The 19694-nt window shown below is 40.4% G+C and overlaps 1 protein-coding gene across 2 annotated transcripts; it reads left to right on the forward strand.

Moving 5' to 3' along the window:
- Positions 1-296: 296 nt before the first annotated feature.
- On the forward strand, positions 297-19436 carry LOC135162497 (neurogenic locus protein delta). 2 transcript variants are annotated; one of them, XM_064121061.1, is made up of 6 exons: positions 297-1279; positions 3280-3582; positions 7013-7076; positions 9840-10091; positions 12392-12452; positions 14716-19436. In XM_064121061.1, the coding sequence occupies exons 1-6, from the start codon at positions 1220-1222 to the stop codon at positions 16685-16687; spliced, it is 2712 nt and encodes a 903-aa protein (XP_063977131.1). In that variant the 5' UTR covers positions 297-1219; the 3' UTR covers positions 16688-19436. The 2 variants fall into 2 exon arrangements, with proteins under 2 accessions (XP_063977131.1, XP_063977132.1); XM_064121062.1 differs by lacking the exons at positions 297-1279; positions 3280-3582 and adding an exon at positions 4937-5010.
- The last annotated feature ends 258 nt before the right edge of the window (positions 19437-19694 follow it).

A 19694-nucleotide genomic window follows, 5' to 3' on the forward strand; every position in this document is an offset into this window, starting at 1 on the left:
AACGCCAGTAGTTGAACTTTTAAGTGGTGCAGAGGCATTTTGAAGCCATTTACATTTCTTCAGTGTAGAGCGTTGGATAACTCTCAACTGCCATTTTTCCCTCCAAAAATTCATTGAGTGTATTGTGGAGTTGGGTGAATTAGTCAGGATAAGGACAACGTGAGGTGGACGGACTAGCGGCGTATCCTCGGGGAAACGAAGACATATTTTCCTCTACTCCTACGTCGCCTCCTCTTTGAAACGCTTTTCCCCCTCTTCGGCGTTTGGGCACGCACACAGTTGCGAGGGACACACTCATTCGGATACCAACAGTACCAGCAGCAGCAGCAGCTTCAACCAGGCGGCAGACCGACGGCGGCGGCGTTCGAGTCACATCTCTCCGCAGGGGCTACGCAAGATAGATTATTTTTTTTTATATATAAAAAAGGCCATATACTGGGGAAACTTACACGGTTTTCACCCACAAATACGTCAGCCGTCTAGTGAATCTTCGGAGTGTTATAACAGTAGTGTGAATGAGAATTTCAAGATAAATATTTATTCACTACACATGGAATTAAACTGTCGAGCTATCACGCGTGTTCATCCAGTTGTTTTGAATTAGAACGCAAAAATTTCATCACTACCCATTGGGTACATTCTTAGAAACAAATTGACGACGAATTTTGATCGTTTGTTCGAGAAACGCGAGTGAAATTTTTTTTATTCAAAATTTCACTGTTATTTCAACGTCCTGACAACACTCAAGGATTAAATGAAAAAGTGAGAAGGAGCGACGACAGCCAACTGAATGAAACCGGTGTGATTTATCAATGTACACTTTGGATTCATCGAAAGTGGATTATTCATACACGGATTAAATGGAATATCCCAAGTGGTTCAGAGTGTTGAATACAGTGTGAAATCTCACGTTTATATATCTATATATATTCTACTGCAACCAAGTGTTTGTCGTGTGCTTGTTCGGTTGATAAATAACAAATAAAAAATACTTCGACCCCAAGGATAGCTGAAGGGGGGCCCTTATGGCTGTGCACCGAGTACTTTGTGTTTTCGCCTCGAGGAGGTAACCCATTAAGTGGGTAAGAGGAGAATCAACTATCAACAGCATTGAGTTATTAGCATCGCAGTGGATTGAATAAAAAAAATTGGAGGAAAAGAGGCTCCAGAGTTGGGAGCTTTTTCATTTCTTCCAAAAAAAAAAAATCTGTCAACAAACATGTGGACCACGATGCTGGTGTGGACGATGGCCGTTGTGCTTCTTCCGTCATTGCGTACGGTGAGCTAACACTTTTTATTATCAAATAATTTTCATTACTGTGTGACTGGCTGATTCGAAGAGTTTCGATGTTTTTGTAGGTGTTTAATTCGACTTCCACGAATAATCCGTGAAAGGAACTCGAGTTTAGTCAGTCGGCTAGACGGTTCCCGAGCTGTCACACATACACGGTTGTGTATTTTTTTTTTTTTGAGCGGGGGTAGCATACAAACGTGTTCGAGAGTAAATTTGCAATTGGCTTTTCAAATGAACGATCTCATGCATTTCGATTTTTTCACATTGGATATATTATTCTTAGACTTGTCCCTCTGTCTGTGTTAATGTCATTTGATATTCTGAAAAGCTCGATCCATTTTATTCCATTTTGTAGTTTACATGGGCTTTTACTGACTGATGTGTACCCTCAGAGAAGCCTCCGAGCGATTCTTCCTGGGAGACAAGAAAGAAAGACAAAGCGGTGTAAAGCACTTCTAAATCTGGATGCCACTCTTTTGAAAGCACAGTCTTACTTTGTTGTTTCTTCAAAATGACTTTTACACATCTGATTATACACAATTAGCATATTCACTCGCACTAGTGAGATAATTTTTTCTTCATTCAGAATGCAAGATTATTCTCGGGATGAATGAGGAATTGGACGAATGATAAGTGCAGTTGAAAATTAAGTACGGAGGATGTAGAAACAAAGTTGGAAAAAAAATAAAATAAGTAGCATAGCATAAGGCACGTCCATAAATACGCGGGAGCCATTGGATGTCCAGAAATAGATCGAAGTACATTGGAAGGCTGAATTCTCCTGAAAGGCGCGTACACAAAGAAATACATAGGTAGGGCCGCAAGGAGCAATATCAAGTGCTTTAACTGAGTACTTCTCATTGATAGTCTGAGTAATTCAGCCTTTTAAATACGATTAAGAGTTCATAGTACTTTTGCCGGGAGTCATGAACAGACTCTTTTTTTTGCTTTCAAAGCCGGCAGTTATACATATCTCCAGACTATCTGCCAGTTCCAGTAAAACTTGGCAAAGAAGGATATCGTGATCTTCGTTGAGATTTCGTGCAGCGCTTCGATTTTCCAGTTTATCGGTTACCCTTAGCTCTCAGGCTTTCTCACTTCCACGTTCTTTCTTTTTCTTTCAACAAACCCGTGAGTTCTACTACGAATTTCCGCGAAAGATAGTCATAATTTTACGTCAGTTACATCTATATACGTTGGATAAAAGTCGAGGAAAGCACATGAAGACGAAAAGGAATGAAAAAAAAAAGAAATCCGGGGGAGGTTAAAAAGAAGATTTAAAAGCGATCGATGTAAGGTTATCGCTCGGACCCTGGAGACAAGACAACAATGTATATAGATGAAACCAAGTCGTTCTCTTGGGGGATGTATAAACAGCCGTTAGAAATATTTCCTCCGTCTCGTCTCGTCGTTGCTTGCGTGACGTGTTTATTGCATGGACACACATTTTTTTTTATTCCCTCCTATTTGGGTGAGCTAGCAAATGTGAAAATGAATGATGGATTTTTTTTATTGAGTATCTGTCGTGTCCAAGTCCAATAGCAATCACGGGTTCCACGTAAAATTGGATAGTAGAATTTTCATCATCACCTATTTCGTTTATTGTTCTTTCGAGCGAAGAATTAATATTTCAATAGTGAATTGAAGTGAAGACTTGACGGGGGGGCACCGAAAACAAGAGCACGTGCATGAAGGGGTAAAAAAGACTCCCGCCGTGCAGAAATCCAATGAATTTTTTTTTTCCTCTCATTCAACTGAAAAATTAGCAAAGTGTATGAGTTCACCCGCGCCCGCGCCAGCACATCTGTAGCTGTAGTGGATCATGGCCAAGATGACGAAAGCGGATGAGTGCGTGCAGGATCGTGCCTGTTTACATACCACGTGTGTGATAACCATTTGTGAATGAATGAAATTCATTGTAATTATGACTACAACGCATTAATTTCAATGAGTACTAATGGATTATTGCAATGTTTTATTTACAGGTGAATGCCTCCGGTGTTTTTGAACTACGACTAAAGTCATTTGCCAATGAATATGGCAAGGATAATACTGGCGAGTGTTGCTCCGGTAGTAAATCGAAAACCGGAGAGTGTACCGGTGTCTGCAAGACAAGATTCCGAGTGTGTTTAAAACAGTATCAAGCGAAAATTGATACAACATCGCCGTGTACTTATGGTGATGTTGTAACACCGGTACTGGGTGGTAATGTTGTGAATCTCAGTCCGGATATAGCTCTGCCGAGCTTCACCAATCCCATCAGATTTCCATTCAACTTCTCCTGGCCGGTGAGTTAATGTTATTTGTAATCACTGACAGACGTCACATTTATGTAATTACGTTTGATTTTTTTCCTCAAATTTTTGAGAGCAGACAACTGCTCGCATGGCAAATGGTGTGGTCAGTGATAAGTTAAATGTCAAATCACTTGTTTTTGATTGGAACAATAATGCACATGATGTCGTCGATGGAGTGGCAGATGGGTCGCTCCTTTTGTAGGACAGCTACGGTTGGAATAGATTTCGCTCTCACTTTTCTTCACCCGTCACACCCACTTCCCCTATCTATCTTCCATTATTTCAGCAGAAACCCAGTCAAATTAACTCAACCCATATGGTGCTATTTTGTTCATAGGTCTGAATGATTGTCTGCATTAGGTTTTTGCTTTATTCCCCCTTCGTTTATCTGATATTATAGACAGCGTTTACCAAGAACTATCTTCTCTCGTTCTCCTTCTTCAGTTTGATATTTCAAGTTGGTGAAAAAAATATAGACGAAAAATTTTTCGATGTGAAACGAGACAGAGTTGATGGGTACAAAAAAAAAAAGATGGATGGAGGAGGGAGATGATGGAGACTACTACGGACTCCTTCTCGGAAGCGATGTTGAGTAGACTAGAAAATCCTGCGCCACATGGTCTTTTCAGTTTGGTTTCGCTTGGGATGAAGTAGCATTCGAGAAAGAGGGATATATAACGTGTGCGATGGTGTTATTCGTGAGGAAACCTGCTTCTCCCAGAGTGTATACACTCGACGAGATTATATAGTGAACGAGAAAACAGATTATCTTGCCATTTTCATAGGTGTTTCGCCAGATTTTTTTTATTTCGTTCCTTTGTTTCTCCTCCATATTCCAAAAATCGGGTCTTCAGACGCGAAAATAATAATGAGTCCATAATTTTTTAACAAATACTTCCTCCCATTGAGGTTCTCCTCCGTCCTCATCTCTCATTTTTCTTTTCTGTGTAACGCAGTTTTGGCTCTCACGGGTTAATCAGGTGAAATGCAAGAGAAATAATAAAAAAAATTGAACAAGTGAGACAGGGATTTCAGGGGGATACCCATGTATTTCTCTTATTTTTTTTTTTTCTTTCATACAAACGGATGAATGGCCGACGTGGAGGAGTCTTGTGACTCTGTTCGCAAAGCACTTAGCATAAATTATCGGGTAGACCGCGTGCCCATGTATTTTTAGAGCCTCCAAACCTCCGAGCCGCAAAATTCACCCAAACATTTCTTCTGCCTTTTCATCTGTTTCTGTTTTATTATCCTTGAAATGTACCTTATTATTCCAGTGATGCAAAGGCCACATCTCAAGGTCACTAAATCTGTATATTTCATCTACTAGCAGTATGTTTATTCATACATTACTGGAGAATATCTACAGACTGAGGAGAAAATATCTGGAAGGAGAAGGAAACCATGTGATAGGTCACTGTAAGAACTTTTACTTGAACTACTCGTTTCCACCTTACCATACCATCAATATTTCGTACTCGTCTGGGTCTCGGTTGACCGTTTCGCGTGGATTAATACAATCGTGCATATGTATGTATAAAAGCATGAGGCAGAGGTTTGCAGATGCTGACCATGTATTCATGTTACGTAGTCTTATGTATGTGTGTTGTTGAGCGAAGAAAAGAGGGAGTTGAGGACGAGAGCAAGACAGCCAGAGAAGGTGGAGGTATGCCGGCCACAACCCGTGGGAACCGACTCCTGAGTGAGCTACGGTGCTCCCTCTCACTCTCTTGTTCTCCATCGCTTTCCTTCTCTTCTACTTGCTTGCTTTCTTCTTTTCTTACCTCTTTATCTCTCCAACGTTCGTATTTCATTCCTATGCTCCTTCCCTGCCTCCTCTTTTACTTTTCATTCGTTTCGTCGACGCTCTAACCCCCATAGTTCTTCTACCAACCCCGCCTCCTCTTTTTCCCTCTTCTTTCACTTTTTCTCTCGGGTTCATTCCAATATAAAACTTCCAACGTCCGCTCGTTTCCATTAAACAAAGAGAGTTTATATAAAAGCGTTCTATATATATATATATATACACATATGTATATGTGTTCGTGTGTACATGTACATCCTATGTATGTACATAAAGTGCCTACACACATGTATATATGTGATGGTTAAAGGATACAAGTGAGAAGGATTGCCGAAACGCACCCAACATTGTTTCCCTTGTGAAATGTCGGTCTACGGTTTTTACCATTTCGATGGGTGTTTGGTATTTTTTTTTAAATTCTACTTTTATTCGCCCATTTCATTTGCCTCTTTCTTTTATTTTTCTGTTTGTCGGCTTCAATTCCAATCTCGGTTGTAAATTTTGCGGAGGACGATCACGGTGGCATTTATCTCTTCCTTGGTAATTCATCTTACATTTTTTTTTTCTTCAAATCTCTCCAAAGGAATAAGAAAAATAATTCACATGCGATATTTATTTATAGACACTTTTTCAGCGGCCTCTCTCCATGGGTCCTGGAAAGAAAAAAAAAAACATTATTTGCCACGATTTGTTGAATTTTGCCTGGCCAATAGCAGGAACAAAATAACTCCATTACACTTCCCCATTTGTTGTCATCACATGCATGCAATTTTTCGTGCCTCCAGACCCACCAGCGGATATAAACATTAATTATTCAGCATACGTAACGGGGCCGTGTGTATGCATGTCGTTGACGTTTTAATAATTGAATACAAGCAGAAAAAAAATGAAAAAAAAAATCATAAAATAGTTGTACATGATTTTTTTCTAGTGGTGTTAGAACTGTCAAAGGAATTATGGTACTATGTTATTCATGCTCAAATTTTCGATAATTTCTCCAGCTTTCTTCGCTGTCATTTATCAGAATAACATTGTGAAGGAACTGTTTTTTTTTCTCAAGGTAACCCGTTGATGCCTGGAGTTCTTCTTAACGAGTGTAACACGTGTGTATGTCCATAGCACGCGTCGTCTAACCTCCCCCTTATCTGTCTTTTTTTTTTTCCCTATACCCACCACAGCGATGATTTATGTGATGCGTTACGGAAGTTGCTGTTCAACGCAATCCAGACTCTGTATTCGTCCATTTCCGTTGCCCTTACCTTTAATGCCATTTTTATAGATTCATTATTTCAAAGTAATTATCACAACTCTAGGCGGTGAACACGTTCTGCCCAATGTAGACTTTACAATACCTACCCCAGCCCTCTTTTCACCCCTTCACTGACGCATACACCAGGTGCACGTACGTTTAATATCCCTATTCTACTGTCGTGACAGTGGTGGATAGAGCAAACTGTTGTGGCGTCGTTTATGTTTGCCATTAATTGCGCAATTCCAGTGCACATGACCATACCAGATGCCATAAGATACACATTGAAATTGTTCAATTAATTATTTAATTATTTAGCTATCAACGATATTGATTCACAACTCAATGAATTTTTCTCTCATCAACAGGGCACATTCTCACTGATTGTCGAGGCCTATCACGAGGTTGAAAACATCACCGGCCATTCGCCTGGTAAGTTAAAGTTGTTATTATTAAATGGAGAACTGTTTTTGGATTAGAGTGGATGCTCTCAGGGGTTGGGTTGACTTCTCGACCTTTATATGATCATTGAAAGTGAAGTACAACCGGGAATGAAAATTTGATCGTGATAATATAAGTACAAGTGATTAATTCCTGCATGCAAGGTATATGATACTTGGTAAAAGGGACTCACGCCGGGGATTTACCCTGGGGGCATGTGCGGGCCAGCTGGATTATATGTTAAAATGCGGTATATGGGTAGGGGGAGGCAGACAAGACAAAGACCAACCAAGAAGCCACTTCCGGTCGTGTGCGACATTTACCAGATACCTCTATGTGTTAAAAAAAAATAATAAAAAAAAAAAACTCCGGTACATTGGGCCTTGTTATCATCGTCACCTTTGGAGTTGTTTTTCATTTTCCGTTATTTCGTTGTGTCTAGCTTAGTCTCCTGCGTTGCTATTTCTACAACCTTTCTCACTCCTCATTGCTTAACGCGTATCGCCTTACGACGCATTCGACCTGTATTCAAACTCGTCCAAGTGCACACCAACGGAACCATCCTTCTGTAGATTAAAATAAGCATGTTGCAGGAAGAAGATAGGGGATGGTGAAAATGACAAGTGTGAATGAAGCAGGACGGAGTGGGTACTCTTCAAGCCACTAGTGTTTCCTTCCTGTGTAACCGTATAGTATCTACCTCACGCACTGAGAGGGTAATGTGACACTCAACCCCATTGGATGTATGGATGTCCACATGTATATACGAGAATATGCATGTCAAAGCTTTGTACTATTTTTCTACGACAAGAGAATTCGGTTTTTTTTTTTGCTTTTCAACCTGCTATGTGTAAATTCAATGTATTTTTTAATGGCACATATGAAACCCATAGCACCGGTCTACAGGTGACAATTTAAGGAATTGCCATGTTCTTTTGATGGTTTAATCGTCTACCCATTGTCGTAATTTTTTTTACCCAACTTTTTGCGGAGAAGAAAAAAAAACAAAACGGTTTCTCAAGTGCTTCCGTAGAATATCCAGGGCAATATACATATAACCGGGTTTCTAGGAGAACGTTTCGGTAGGGTTTTTACGTGTAGAATAAGAAGAAGAAAAATAAAAAGAACAAAAATACTGGCACGCAACCATCACCACGAAACGAGGCCCTTCATTGCTGGGCTTACTGTTCAGATGCTGGCTCGCTTCCTTTCTCACAATCGTTTTCAGACCCATTTCTCTTCTTCATCCCCACCGGGTTTCTTTTATCTCTTTTGCTACGTTTTTTTTTTTATTTACTACCTGCGTTTTGTACTACACACCTGCGAAACCCAAAGGTTGAAAAAAAATTCTCCTATTTTTGGTATTAGTTTGGCTTTTGAGAATTAATAGAGTGGTAGAATCACGCGATAAAAATTATCTCCTCCCAAAGTTTTTTTCCAGATTTTTTCTGGACTTCTGAAATCACACCGGTTCAGGCGGGCAGATGAGGTGGCCCATTCCTGACCGATCAGATGTGTTCCAAATTCCTTTGATTAATCTGACAATCCTCACTGTCATTGATCAATGAGTAATTCTCCCAATGAATCGATGTTCTGTGAAAGAGACTTTAATTTTGCTTTATTGTGCGAAATAAGAGGCTCAACATCATGCAAAAAAATAGTGGTGAAAGTCCGGTTAATAAATGTCTCTGGAACACCGTCATTTATCTTGTTTATTCCTCAAGTGAAAAATTTCAAGTCGAATAAAATTTTCGAAACATACCCTGTAGTTTAAACGCACTTGAAAATTAACTTCTGAATATTCTTCACTTTTATACGATCATTCACCTCGAACGGGCGTCTTACTGATACTCTTCTTGAAACCGCGTCGAGACGGCCGTGAGAGCCAAATCAAGTAGCGCCAGGCGCATCATCTGCCGATGCCGGTATAACTCTTGAGTGGCGCTCTCCTCCCCTCCTCCACCCCCTGCGGCCCCACTCATACCCCTTTACCCCTTTTACGCACAGACTGCCGTTTTCGTAGGCCATGCCACTTCCCTTCTGGGAACAAAAATACGCAAGGAGGATTGGCTTGAGCGTTCAAGAAAGAGAGAAGACTTTAAGTATCTTCGGGCACGCTATCCGGACGAAAACTGCCCACTACTGATCTTTAGCCCCACACTTCCACACTCTTCTCTCCTCTGATTTTTCCTTCTCGATGATATTTCACGGGGTAACAGGGGACAATTATTTCCAGTGCTACTGTCGCATTGTCTCTTGATTTCCACTTCACACAAGTGGCTCTGTGTGAGTGAGTGTTTTTTTTTTTGTTTCACCGCCCCAATATTTCTCAAAACTGGTGTGAAAAAATGATCCTTTTACTTTCCGCGGGTGGAAGTACATAACGGACCCTCTCTTTACCTGCTCCCTACGGCCATAAAATGAGACGAGAAATGACGGTTAAAAAGATGGAGAAATAAGGTGAAGTAGATACATAACATAAAATGATGAAAAATAAAAAAAAAAAGCTACGATAAGGTAAAAAGGGATGGAAGAATGTTTCTTTCCCAGAGTCTACGTAATGTACCCACTCTCAGTGTATATACTCTTCTTTCTGCCGGATGCGTACCGTCGGTGGAGTAGCAATAGCGGACGAGCGTCCGGTCTGGCCACGGTTGAGGCCGATGCACTTCGATCATCGGAGCTGTACAGCAACATCATCTTATTCAATGTATCATCGTCATCAATAACACTGGTAACTTTTATTTGTTTCAGAAAAAGTGTTGATAAGGAGATACATGGATCAACGATGGTTGGATGTTGGCACTGATTGGACAGCAGCTGAGTATGCTGATGGTGGTACACGAGTAACCTTTGCATTCAGGGTCACTTGTAAGCCACATAATTATGGCAAGGGTTGTGAAAAAATATGTAATCCCCGGGACGATATCTTCGGACATTACAGTTGCAGTCCAACGGGAGAGCGTGTGTGTTTGTCTGGATGGAAAGGCGACTACTGTGCTACTCGTGAGTATTGAATTCATATTTTTTTTGCATTTTTCAATAGCAAATCGGTGCAGAATATTTATCCCCTGATCAGGTTCAATCTCGTGTTATTCTTCCTCATTCACCCGCTCATTTAAAATTAAGATAACAGGGGGTAATACTGATAGGACATGACTTCTCCGTATTTCGAGCATTTCTTGGTTTTTTTTATCAAATTTTTTTTCTACACAGTCATCATTTTAGAACTGCAGTTTTCCTATTAAAAGGAACAATCAACAATTAATTGAATCCTTTCCACTCGCTCTCAACGGCAACAGTCCATTCTGTTAAACACTTTGTGTTTAATTGGAGGGGTGGAGAAGGATCGTTGGATGCACTTGCATGGGGCGATGTAACACCAATTGTTTGAAATATCAGTAGACGAAGGGTTGAAAGTGAAATCGGGGGTGTAGCGTGGTTTATTCTTTTTCTCGGGATTATTTCGGTGTATGATGGTAGGGTAGAGTGTGGAGAAGGGGAAGAGGCAAAGGCCAAAAGCAGCTGCGACGCGCGAGCCCAGGGCCCTGGGCCCAGGGCTTGGCATCGACAGCTGCCTCTGGTTCGGGTGCTTTAACCAAACAGCTGCGCCCGACTTTGCTTCTCCACTACTTCTCCTTCATATCCATCTGTCCTTATTTTTCTTTACTATATGAGAAGACATACCTACATCATTGGTACCTGCTTTTTTTCTAGAATTGTATACCTGCAAACCTATGCTTCTTTAGCCTTGGTTTCTTCTTTTTTTCACTTCATACTTTACCGGTACTGAATGGGCAGGTAAAGCGTCGTACCATTTATTATTAGCCGATTCTGTGAAGGGTCGTATACACCCTCGCCAATGCCACAATTCAGAGGGACCTGTAGGACAAAGTAGAAAGCGACATTTGGATGCCCCTGCGCGTAAAGTGACGATGGAAAATCGATAGAATATGACCGTTAAAACCAGTCAATGGGGGGAATATTTAAAAGGATGCATGTGCATGTCGAGGTCAGGTATGCCGATGCCGGAAATTCCGTTGAAGAATTTTTCCATTAAAATCCATTACAACTCGTTCATTTACTGGAAAAAAAGAGTTAAAAATCACATGAAAAAATTAATGATGACAGGAGGAATGAATAAATATGTATCCAGTCGCAGTATTTGTTAATTCATTTTTCATATGTATATACTTTATTCAATCATTCATTTGATGATTTTTTCGCTACACATTTTTCCTCATTCGCCAATGCAAAATCACTGAATTCTGCTCGGGTACTGTTGTCCTCTTTCTCTCCACACTCGGCGTATCTCTGTCTCAGCGCGGTATCAGGATCGGTGGAATCCCTGCGATTCGGCCATTCCTTTCGGCGTCGATCCAGGGAGTCAGAGACTATAAATACCTCGTCGCTTATTCGCGCACGACGTGAGTTCTCCGTGGAGAAGTGCAAGAGAAAGAGAGACAGATAAATGGAGGAGGGAGGGCATTTGTTAGGGTCTTAAAATTTTTCGGAAAAATCATTTGACTCTGTCCCTACACCATCGTCTGCATATTTTGAAAACAAAGGATAAATAAAAATTCAGACATAGGTGAAAATCCTTTAAAATGCTCAGGTGCATCATTCAATCTTTATTTTATTTCTCCTTCAAAGCGTTTAAAAATGGTAGGGAACGGTAAAGCACACCTCCATCCAACCCCCTATTCCAGTAGATCGTATCGTCCTTTACCTGGACCCAAGAACGACTATAAAATTCCCCGCGGGCATACGTCGTCGATTAATTTAAGTCCAGCGAAGAAAGTAAAGGAGAGAAAAAGGTGAATAAGATGAACACGAGTGAGATAGATGAAGAGTGGGAGGGAGGGGAAAAAAGATACAGGAATGCCTTCACTCCAGCAATCCTCTGTAAGCGAGCGGATCCGGCGCGTTGCTTGCACTACGGGTTAAAACTTTTCTGCCTCCTCTTCTCCTTCTTCTGTGTTTCTTTCTTGCACGTGTATATATAGGTACTAATGTTTAAAAAAAAAAAATGAGTGGAAGTGGGAGGGAAGGGGGGTGGGTGAGTGAGGAGGATAACACAAACACACGAGAACCGACCGCTACTGCTTGCCCTGTGGCTCCGAGCCAAACGCGTCGGGCCTCTTCAGATATTTCCGGACTGGACAAACGCCCTTTCACGTTCAGTCAAAGTCACATGTGACACAATTGTCATTGGTGATTCTCCTATTGTGCCAATTTTTCAATATAATTTTACATTTTATCAATGAAATTTATTAACTCAAATTCATCTTCTTGTTACGTTACAGCTCGCTGTCTGCCTGGATGCGATGAGCAGCATGGACACTGCACAGCACCCAACGAGTGCAAGTAAGTTTAGCAATGACAGCACATCATGATTGAATCTCTATAATAGCATTTGGTCTTAGTCATTTCCAATATCCAACTCTTTATTAAAATCCTTGAAAAATCATTTTCTCAGTATGTAACATTTTATTAACATGGTAATACGACCCACGGAAAGCAAAACGCCGACTTCATAACGTGTGCACACTACTCCGGTATTTCGTAACCTATCCTAAGCCACCTCTCTTTCCTCATCTATATAAAACTTTATGTACATTCGTTTCATCCTCGTGGATTTTTCAATGTGTGTGGGGTGGGTATATGAAAATGACACGTTTCACGAGTTATACACGTACACGGGTATACATGCATTGTACATAGAGAAAGGCGTCTAATCCTGAGAACATGAGAGAAATGAAAATGAAAGAGGCTGCAGATGATAAAAAAAAAAGGAGACAAAGAGAAATCTAATGAATGACACTGGCAAAACGCTGACAAATAAATGAATCTCGTCTGATGGAGTTTAACCCGGGCTTACGAGTTAACTCGATCATCTAATTACTCTGCTGATCGTGGGGTTAATTGTTACGTCTCACTGCAACAAGACAAATTCTCGCACAATGAGTGAGTATAATTGTACAATGGGATGAATGGAAAAATGAATAAAAATTGAGAGACGATGAATAATGGAAAATTGAACTGTGCGAAAATGGGAGTCGACGCTCCCTGACGATTCGCGGAAGACGTATTTGCCGTAAATTCGTCGTTGGCCGTTTAACCTGTAATACGATAGAAGGCGGAGATCGTGGGAGAAACACCGAGGCCAGTCTCTCTCTTCGGTTATGTATATATACTGAATACGGGGGATCGGTTATATTCATGTTGTATTACGTGAAAGAATTGCAGGACAGTCTTGCGATTGAAATTTTTGGAGAGTTCTATTTCACTCGATAGGGGGAGGGACGAGGAGAAGGGAGAGAGAACATTTCTTGGATAGTGGTGAGAGCTGAATACTGATTGACTTTATATCCAGTCAACACGATGCACCTAATAGCAAGTTTCATGCCAAAATTCTTCAGTACTCCAAATTGTGACGTCAAACACATGATAAAGTTAATATGTATATTTGACAGAATTCACGATTTCTACTTGAATTTATCATTACGATTCCCCCCGCAAAAAGAGGAACTCTCTATTCGTTCATGCACACGAGTTTAAATTGAGTTCAGCGTATGGATGGCCCCGGTTGGCCGGGTGTAAAATCAGGGATATACAGCCACTCTTTTTTTTTTTCTCTTCATATCCACTTTATTCTTCTTCATCTTCCGTTTTTACGTCAGTTTCCCCAGGTCTTTGAGGGCCCGGTTAGTCTCAGTTGAGTTCGGCATCAGCCACCTTTCCTTCTCCCCTCAGTCGATCTTACCCATGGACCGAGGAGTAGGTATACGAGATTTGATGGTATAGTCATACCGCGACGGCAGCAACATCGTGCACACACATATACGTCACTCTTCAGGATTATTGTATTGGTGAGAGAGACCAGAAGAGCTGAGGGAAACGGGCGCCCCGTGTGCGCACACACATACACGTATAAATTGGAAATGGTGTTGGAAGGGGTGAGGGGGAGGGAGGGAGGGAGAGGGGGGGGAGTGACTATACCTTATAAAACATATACACGTACATCGGGTTTCATACACATATGCAAGGGGGAGGGGGTCTGTAACCTTTCCTTGACCCGCATACTGAACGGCTGTGCTGTGGCTCGAACCGTGGGAACACTACTCGCCGACTCATCCCCACTCGGACACCATTCTTGTCCGGCATCCCTGTTTCAACAGCCACGATGCCTCCTCTCTTTTACTCCTTCATATCTTTTTGCCGTTCACCTCCACCAGCACTACTACCACCATCTCGACGCCTTGGTTTTTCCTTCTTTTTGTTTTTACCATTTTATTTTCTCATTTTTCTCTCTCCCCCCCCCCTCCCTCCTCTTCTACCTCCTGTCTCTCTATCTTTCACCCACCCGGACGCCCTTTCATCTCGCGATCCCTTCGTCTTGTATGGTACGACGTAATGGCCGACCACTACATCCTCTTCTTTCTTATACCATGGAGGAGGGCTCCTTCATTCCAGCTTTATGTATCGTTCTTCCTTCCGTTTATTCTCTTTCTCTCTCACTGTAGATATCTACCTACAACAGCTATCACATCTTAGCTTTCAGCACAATGTGATGATAGGGAATAATAAAAACTAAAGAAGTACGTTTTTTTTTTGTCTGTTTGAACAGATGTAGTAAGGGCTGGACTGGAGCATTTTGCGATCAATGTATGAGGTATCCAGGATGCCTACACGGTACCTGTCAAAAACCATGGGAGTGTCTATGCAATGAAGGATGGGGCGGTTTATTCTGTAACCAGGATCTAAACTACTGTACGAATCACAAACCATGCCTTAATGGTGGCACCTGCTTCAACACCGGCCAGGGTTCATACACCTGCTCATGTGCGCCCGGCTTCAATGGTACTGACTGTGAAAAACCCCTCATGGATTGTCACTCCAAGCCCTGTCTCAATGGTGGTGCATGCAGCATGATAAACAATAGCACGCAGCAGCAGCAGCAGCAACAACAACAACAACATCAAGAACGACGAATTACTACGAGATCTCAGACAACGACAAACACCAATATCACTGATGTTGCCTTAAGACCAATAGCCTATCGTTGCACATGTCCACCAGGATGGAGTGGACGTCACTGTGAAATAAGTTCAAGATCATGCCGAGATTCGCCCTGTCTTCATGGTGCAACATGCGTTGATGATTCGTTAAAAGGTTACACGTGCCACTGCCCGTCCGGTTATACTGGTACTGATTGTGAAGCTCAAATAAACGAATGTGCACCAAATCCTTGTTTAAATAATGGCACATGCTCGGACGTTGTCAATGGATACCGTTGCACCTGTAGAACTGGATTCACCGGCTCACGATGTGAGATTGATATTAATGAGTGTGAAAGTGATCCATGCTTAAATGGTGGTACTTGCGTAGACAAGATTGGTGAATACCGATGCCATTGTATACCTGGTTTCACCGGATCCGTGTGCCAAGATAAAGTTGATTATTGCCGTGCTAAACCATGTGCCAATGGTGGTAAATGTATATCCGGCACCAATGACTATACATGCATATGTAAGCCGGGTTTCACAAATAAAGATTGCAGTATTGAAGTTGATGAATGCAAGAGTGCACCGTGTCAAAATGGTGGTATATGCACAAATCGTGTAAATGAATTTTTGTGTGAATGTAAAAAAGGCTGGCGTGGTGGTACATGCAGTGAGCCTGACATTGCCATTGGCATTGGGCGTCCAGTAACATCATCGGGTAATAATGCTGGTGTACCACCGTCTGGTGCAAGCTACTGGTCTGGCAATCTGTCCCGGCCCTCAGCTGAAGCCAGAGATGCTGGATTAACGACTGAGCACGTTGTTGTCATTGCAACATTATCAACAGCAGTACCAGCATTTGTTCTTGTTGCTGCGCTTGCCGTTATGTGTATGAAGAGGAGACAGAAACGTGAGCAGGCAAGAGCGGATGAAGAGGCGAGACTGCAAAATGAGAGAAATGCTGTACACAGCAGTTTGAGTAAACGTAGTGCATCCACTGGATGTGGTGGTGGTAATGCTAATGGTGTCAGTATGGTTGGACCAGGCAGTGTATTTCAGAATGGTGCTGGATGTAGTAGTGGACTTGGGGGTACAGGTACTAGTGTTTGTTCACTAGGTACCGGTGATTCTCACATGATTAAAAATACGTGGACAGCAAATAAGAGTGTTAACAATGCAACGGTAACGAGGGACGATCTTGACTCGTCTTTTCAAACTGAAAGTGGTCTTGATATATCGTGCGGTGGTTACAAACCTGAGCCTGTTATGCCAGATGGTAGATCAAGAACTCCAAAACAATTGAATACAGAAGCAGCGGCTCATCGTGCATCACATCATTTTCAAAAAGAAAAAGATATTTGTGCTAGTGTTGGTGTACTCGATGCTAAGAGGACGTCACTCTTCTCGAGTAATACATTGGATAGTTGTTGCGCAAGCAGCGACCCTTCATTATTGAAGAGGCCAACGCTTACGGACAGTGGTGGCGGTGGAGGTGGGGGTGGTTGTGCCAGTGAGGGTAACTGTGGTGTTTATGTTATAGACGATCATTATAGACATGATGCTGCATTAGCTGCCACGCTTGCCACCGAAGTGTAGTTGTCAATTTTAAACACTATTTATTAAGTAAGGATTCGATGAAGCAGATAAACTCTGAACAAAAAAAAAGACTACTATGAATTTTCGTTCTCTCGAATGTTATTAATCAATGATTTTAACATCTTTCTATTCATGTCCTCCTTGATTCAGTCGGCAATTGCCATTCCTGTCTAAGTAACGTTTGTACTATTTCTCGGAATTCCATAGACGAAAAATATTCATATAACATTCTTTTTCCGTTTTTCACCCTTAATTTATAAATAAAATATGCCGACAAGGTATACACGAATAACTGGATTATTTCGTGTTCAAGGCTATGGAAAATGAAATAGAAATAGAGAGACGAAGATAACAGTGAGAGATGCTGTGTCGGCAATGCTCAAATGCAAAGCCAACTCCGCGATAATACCCCTCTACTCCCTTGTCCTCGTATGCCCTCCCGCCCCTTCCCAGTAGATATTTAATAATTATTATGCTCGAAGCAAGAAACTCTGTACAGAATTAATTTATTATAATTGTTATCTATTATTATTAGTGGATGTTCCTCTGTGCGTGCTGTTGATATTACTTTGTTGAGGTAATGAAAATGTAATATCGATTGCTTTATCATTGATAATAACAATAATATATATGCATTATCATTGTTCCAGTAAATTATGAAAAGATTGTGTCCTTTTTGTGAAAAGGGTGAGCTAATGCGGCAAATGATAAGAATTGTAAAACGTTCGTATTAAGTGAATGTGTATGTGAGTGAGAGAGAGAGTACATTGTATATAGTCCTTTATCTTTTTTTTGTATTTTGTTTGCGTCAAATACGGGAACCGTCTGACTTTATATATACATCTGAATTTCGTAAAAATTGTGTATTTCTGCTCTCGGCAACTTTTTTTTTCATGACCCGGTTTTTTAATGCGCGTGGTCTTTAAAAGTCATGAATAAGATCTCATGTGAACTTTGAAATTCAACAAAAACTCAATTCGTACAGTGGCTCTGGTAATTAAATCCATCCCTTTTCAAGTCATTGGAAACATGACAAGTCGTGTAACTTCATATTAAAAGAAGTTGACGGAATTTCGTGATATGTTAAGTCATCATCATTCACTACGATCCTTGCAATCAAGGAATGGTACTGTCGGGCACCTCTACCCTCTCCCTGATCCTAACATGGAACCACACTCCTCATTATTCAATCCCGAAACTATTTCCTGATTGCAAGCAGATATCATTCAGGAAATTCCGAAAGACTTTACGATTTTCTTTATGCTAGGGTTTATTTCATTTTTTTCTCCTGAATGCAGACATTAGAACAACAACTGGTTCATGTAAGAAAAAAAATATCTGTCGCTTTCGACAGGGAACGGCAAAATGTGACTGTCTGGTTGTTTCCAAAAATAATTTGTAACGTATAAAAAAGAAATACAGCGACGCCCCCCGCCCCTCTTTTAGTGTCGTCTCGTTGTATGATACTAAAAGAGGGGATACCACCAGTGACTCTTCTGGAGGCATCGCTGTTCTTTGACGAATGCTGGAGCTATGAAAATTCATAAATTTAAGACGAAATTATATATGTTCGATCGAAGCATGCTATTGAATGATCAGCAGAAGTTGAAGGAGTTGTGAGATACTTGAAATAGAAATTACTGCAAGACCGCGCGCAAACTACGTGACTCACGGGCATTTGTACGTTTCTAGTGGAATATATGATGATGAGTACGTCATTCTTGATGAGATTACAAATTTTATAGAGTTTTTCTTATATTTTGTTTACTTTTTTTGTTTCTTATGAGACGTTTTGTTCATTCTTCTGTACCTATTTTTGACACAGAATAACGTGTAAATCATCAAGACATACATCATATTTCCACTTGGAAAAATATGATAATTACAAGAAGTAAGAGCGTCATTATACATTGATTGGATGAAAAATATTGTGGATAATTATGTGTTTGTTATCGCGCGATTTAATGTATGATTATTTATTTTGTGGAACTGATTTATTTACAAGCGTACAGCATTGAGTGATAATGCCGTAAAAGTGACATTAAAAAATGAGAAATAAAATAAAATTATCAATCATGACGACATTTTTTTTTATAGACCTGTGTGACAATCCATGAGTTTGAGGAGAATTTGAACATTTACTTTTTTTTTTGTCAGCGAACGAATTATTGGAGACAACAAGGAAACGAAATATTGGCGGAGTAGTTCCAAATTATCTCAGTTTTCCTACCGATTTGTTCTTGATTCTGTCCAATAATCAAATTCCTGTAGAATATTTGGACAATGACGTATTAGAAAAAAATATTCTCATATAGATATCTGTTCCCTCACTCATTGAGGAATGTATTCCGACCTTCCTTCGTGTACCTTCAGCCTCTTATTAATGATAAAGTGAAAAAGTAACATGTTTACTGTGATGCAAATATCATAATTTCAATGAACGACTGTCAATTCCAAATTTTTTGTACTTATACATTGCACAATTTTGAAGTATTTCTCATTAAATATATGCTCTTCGCGATAAAGTAATGTAAAAAACCGCGGAAATTTTTTATCTCTTACCGACTTAACGTTTATACAATCACCGTGATACGTACTAGCAGGTTTAATGCAACTTACACTTACATTTGAATAAATTCGATTGCGCTCCGAGGGAATATTTCCGATAGTAACACTTCACTGGGAAAGTGTAATTAATTGAAACGTGCGACTGAAAAATATCCTGTATGTGAACAATTTTTCCCAGAAATTTTTTGTATAAATTTCGAATAATAACCCGTAACTCATTATAATCTTACAATTACTGGATGAGCATAAGAAATCTGTATATTTGAAATGATTGATAATATCATAACTGTATTATCGCGGCTTGAGAAGATTGTAATAGCTTTTAAGACAATTATATTATAACTTAAGAAATAATTATGAATTTTCATTATCAATTTATTGTATTATTAATATTACGTTGTGTAAATAGATAAGCAATTGTCAATATAGATGAAGTTGG

Source organism: Diachasmimorpha longicaudata, chromosome 5 (genome assembly GCF_034640455.1).
Source record: "Diachasmimorpha longicaudata isolate KC_UGA_2023 chromosome 5, iyDiaLong2, whole genome shotgun sequence".
NCBI classification, from domain to species: domain Eukaryota; kingdom Metazoa; phylum Arthropoda; class Insecta; order Hymenoptera; family Braconidae; genus Diachasmimorpha; species Diachasmimorpha longicaudata.

Bases quoted from the DNA above. Each gene is read 5' to 3' on its own strand.
- LOC135162497 (XM_064121061.1), top strand. From the start codon at position 1,220: ATGTGGACCACGATGCTGGTGTGGACGATGGCCGTTGTGCTTCTTCCG. The intron at 1,280-3,279 runs GTGAGCTAACAC...TTTTATTTACAG, and splicing joins TTCTTCCGTCATTGCGTACG to GTGAATGCCTCCGGTGTTTT. The intron at 7,077-9,839 runs GTAAGTTAAAGT...TATTTGTTTCAG, and splicing joins CATCACCGGCCATTCGCCTG to AAAAAGTGTTGATAAGGAGA.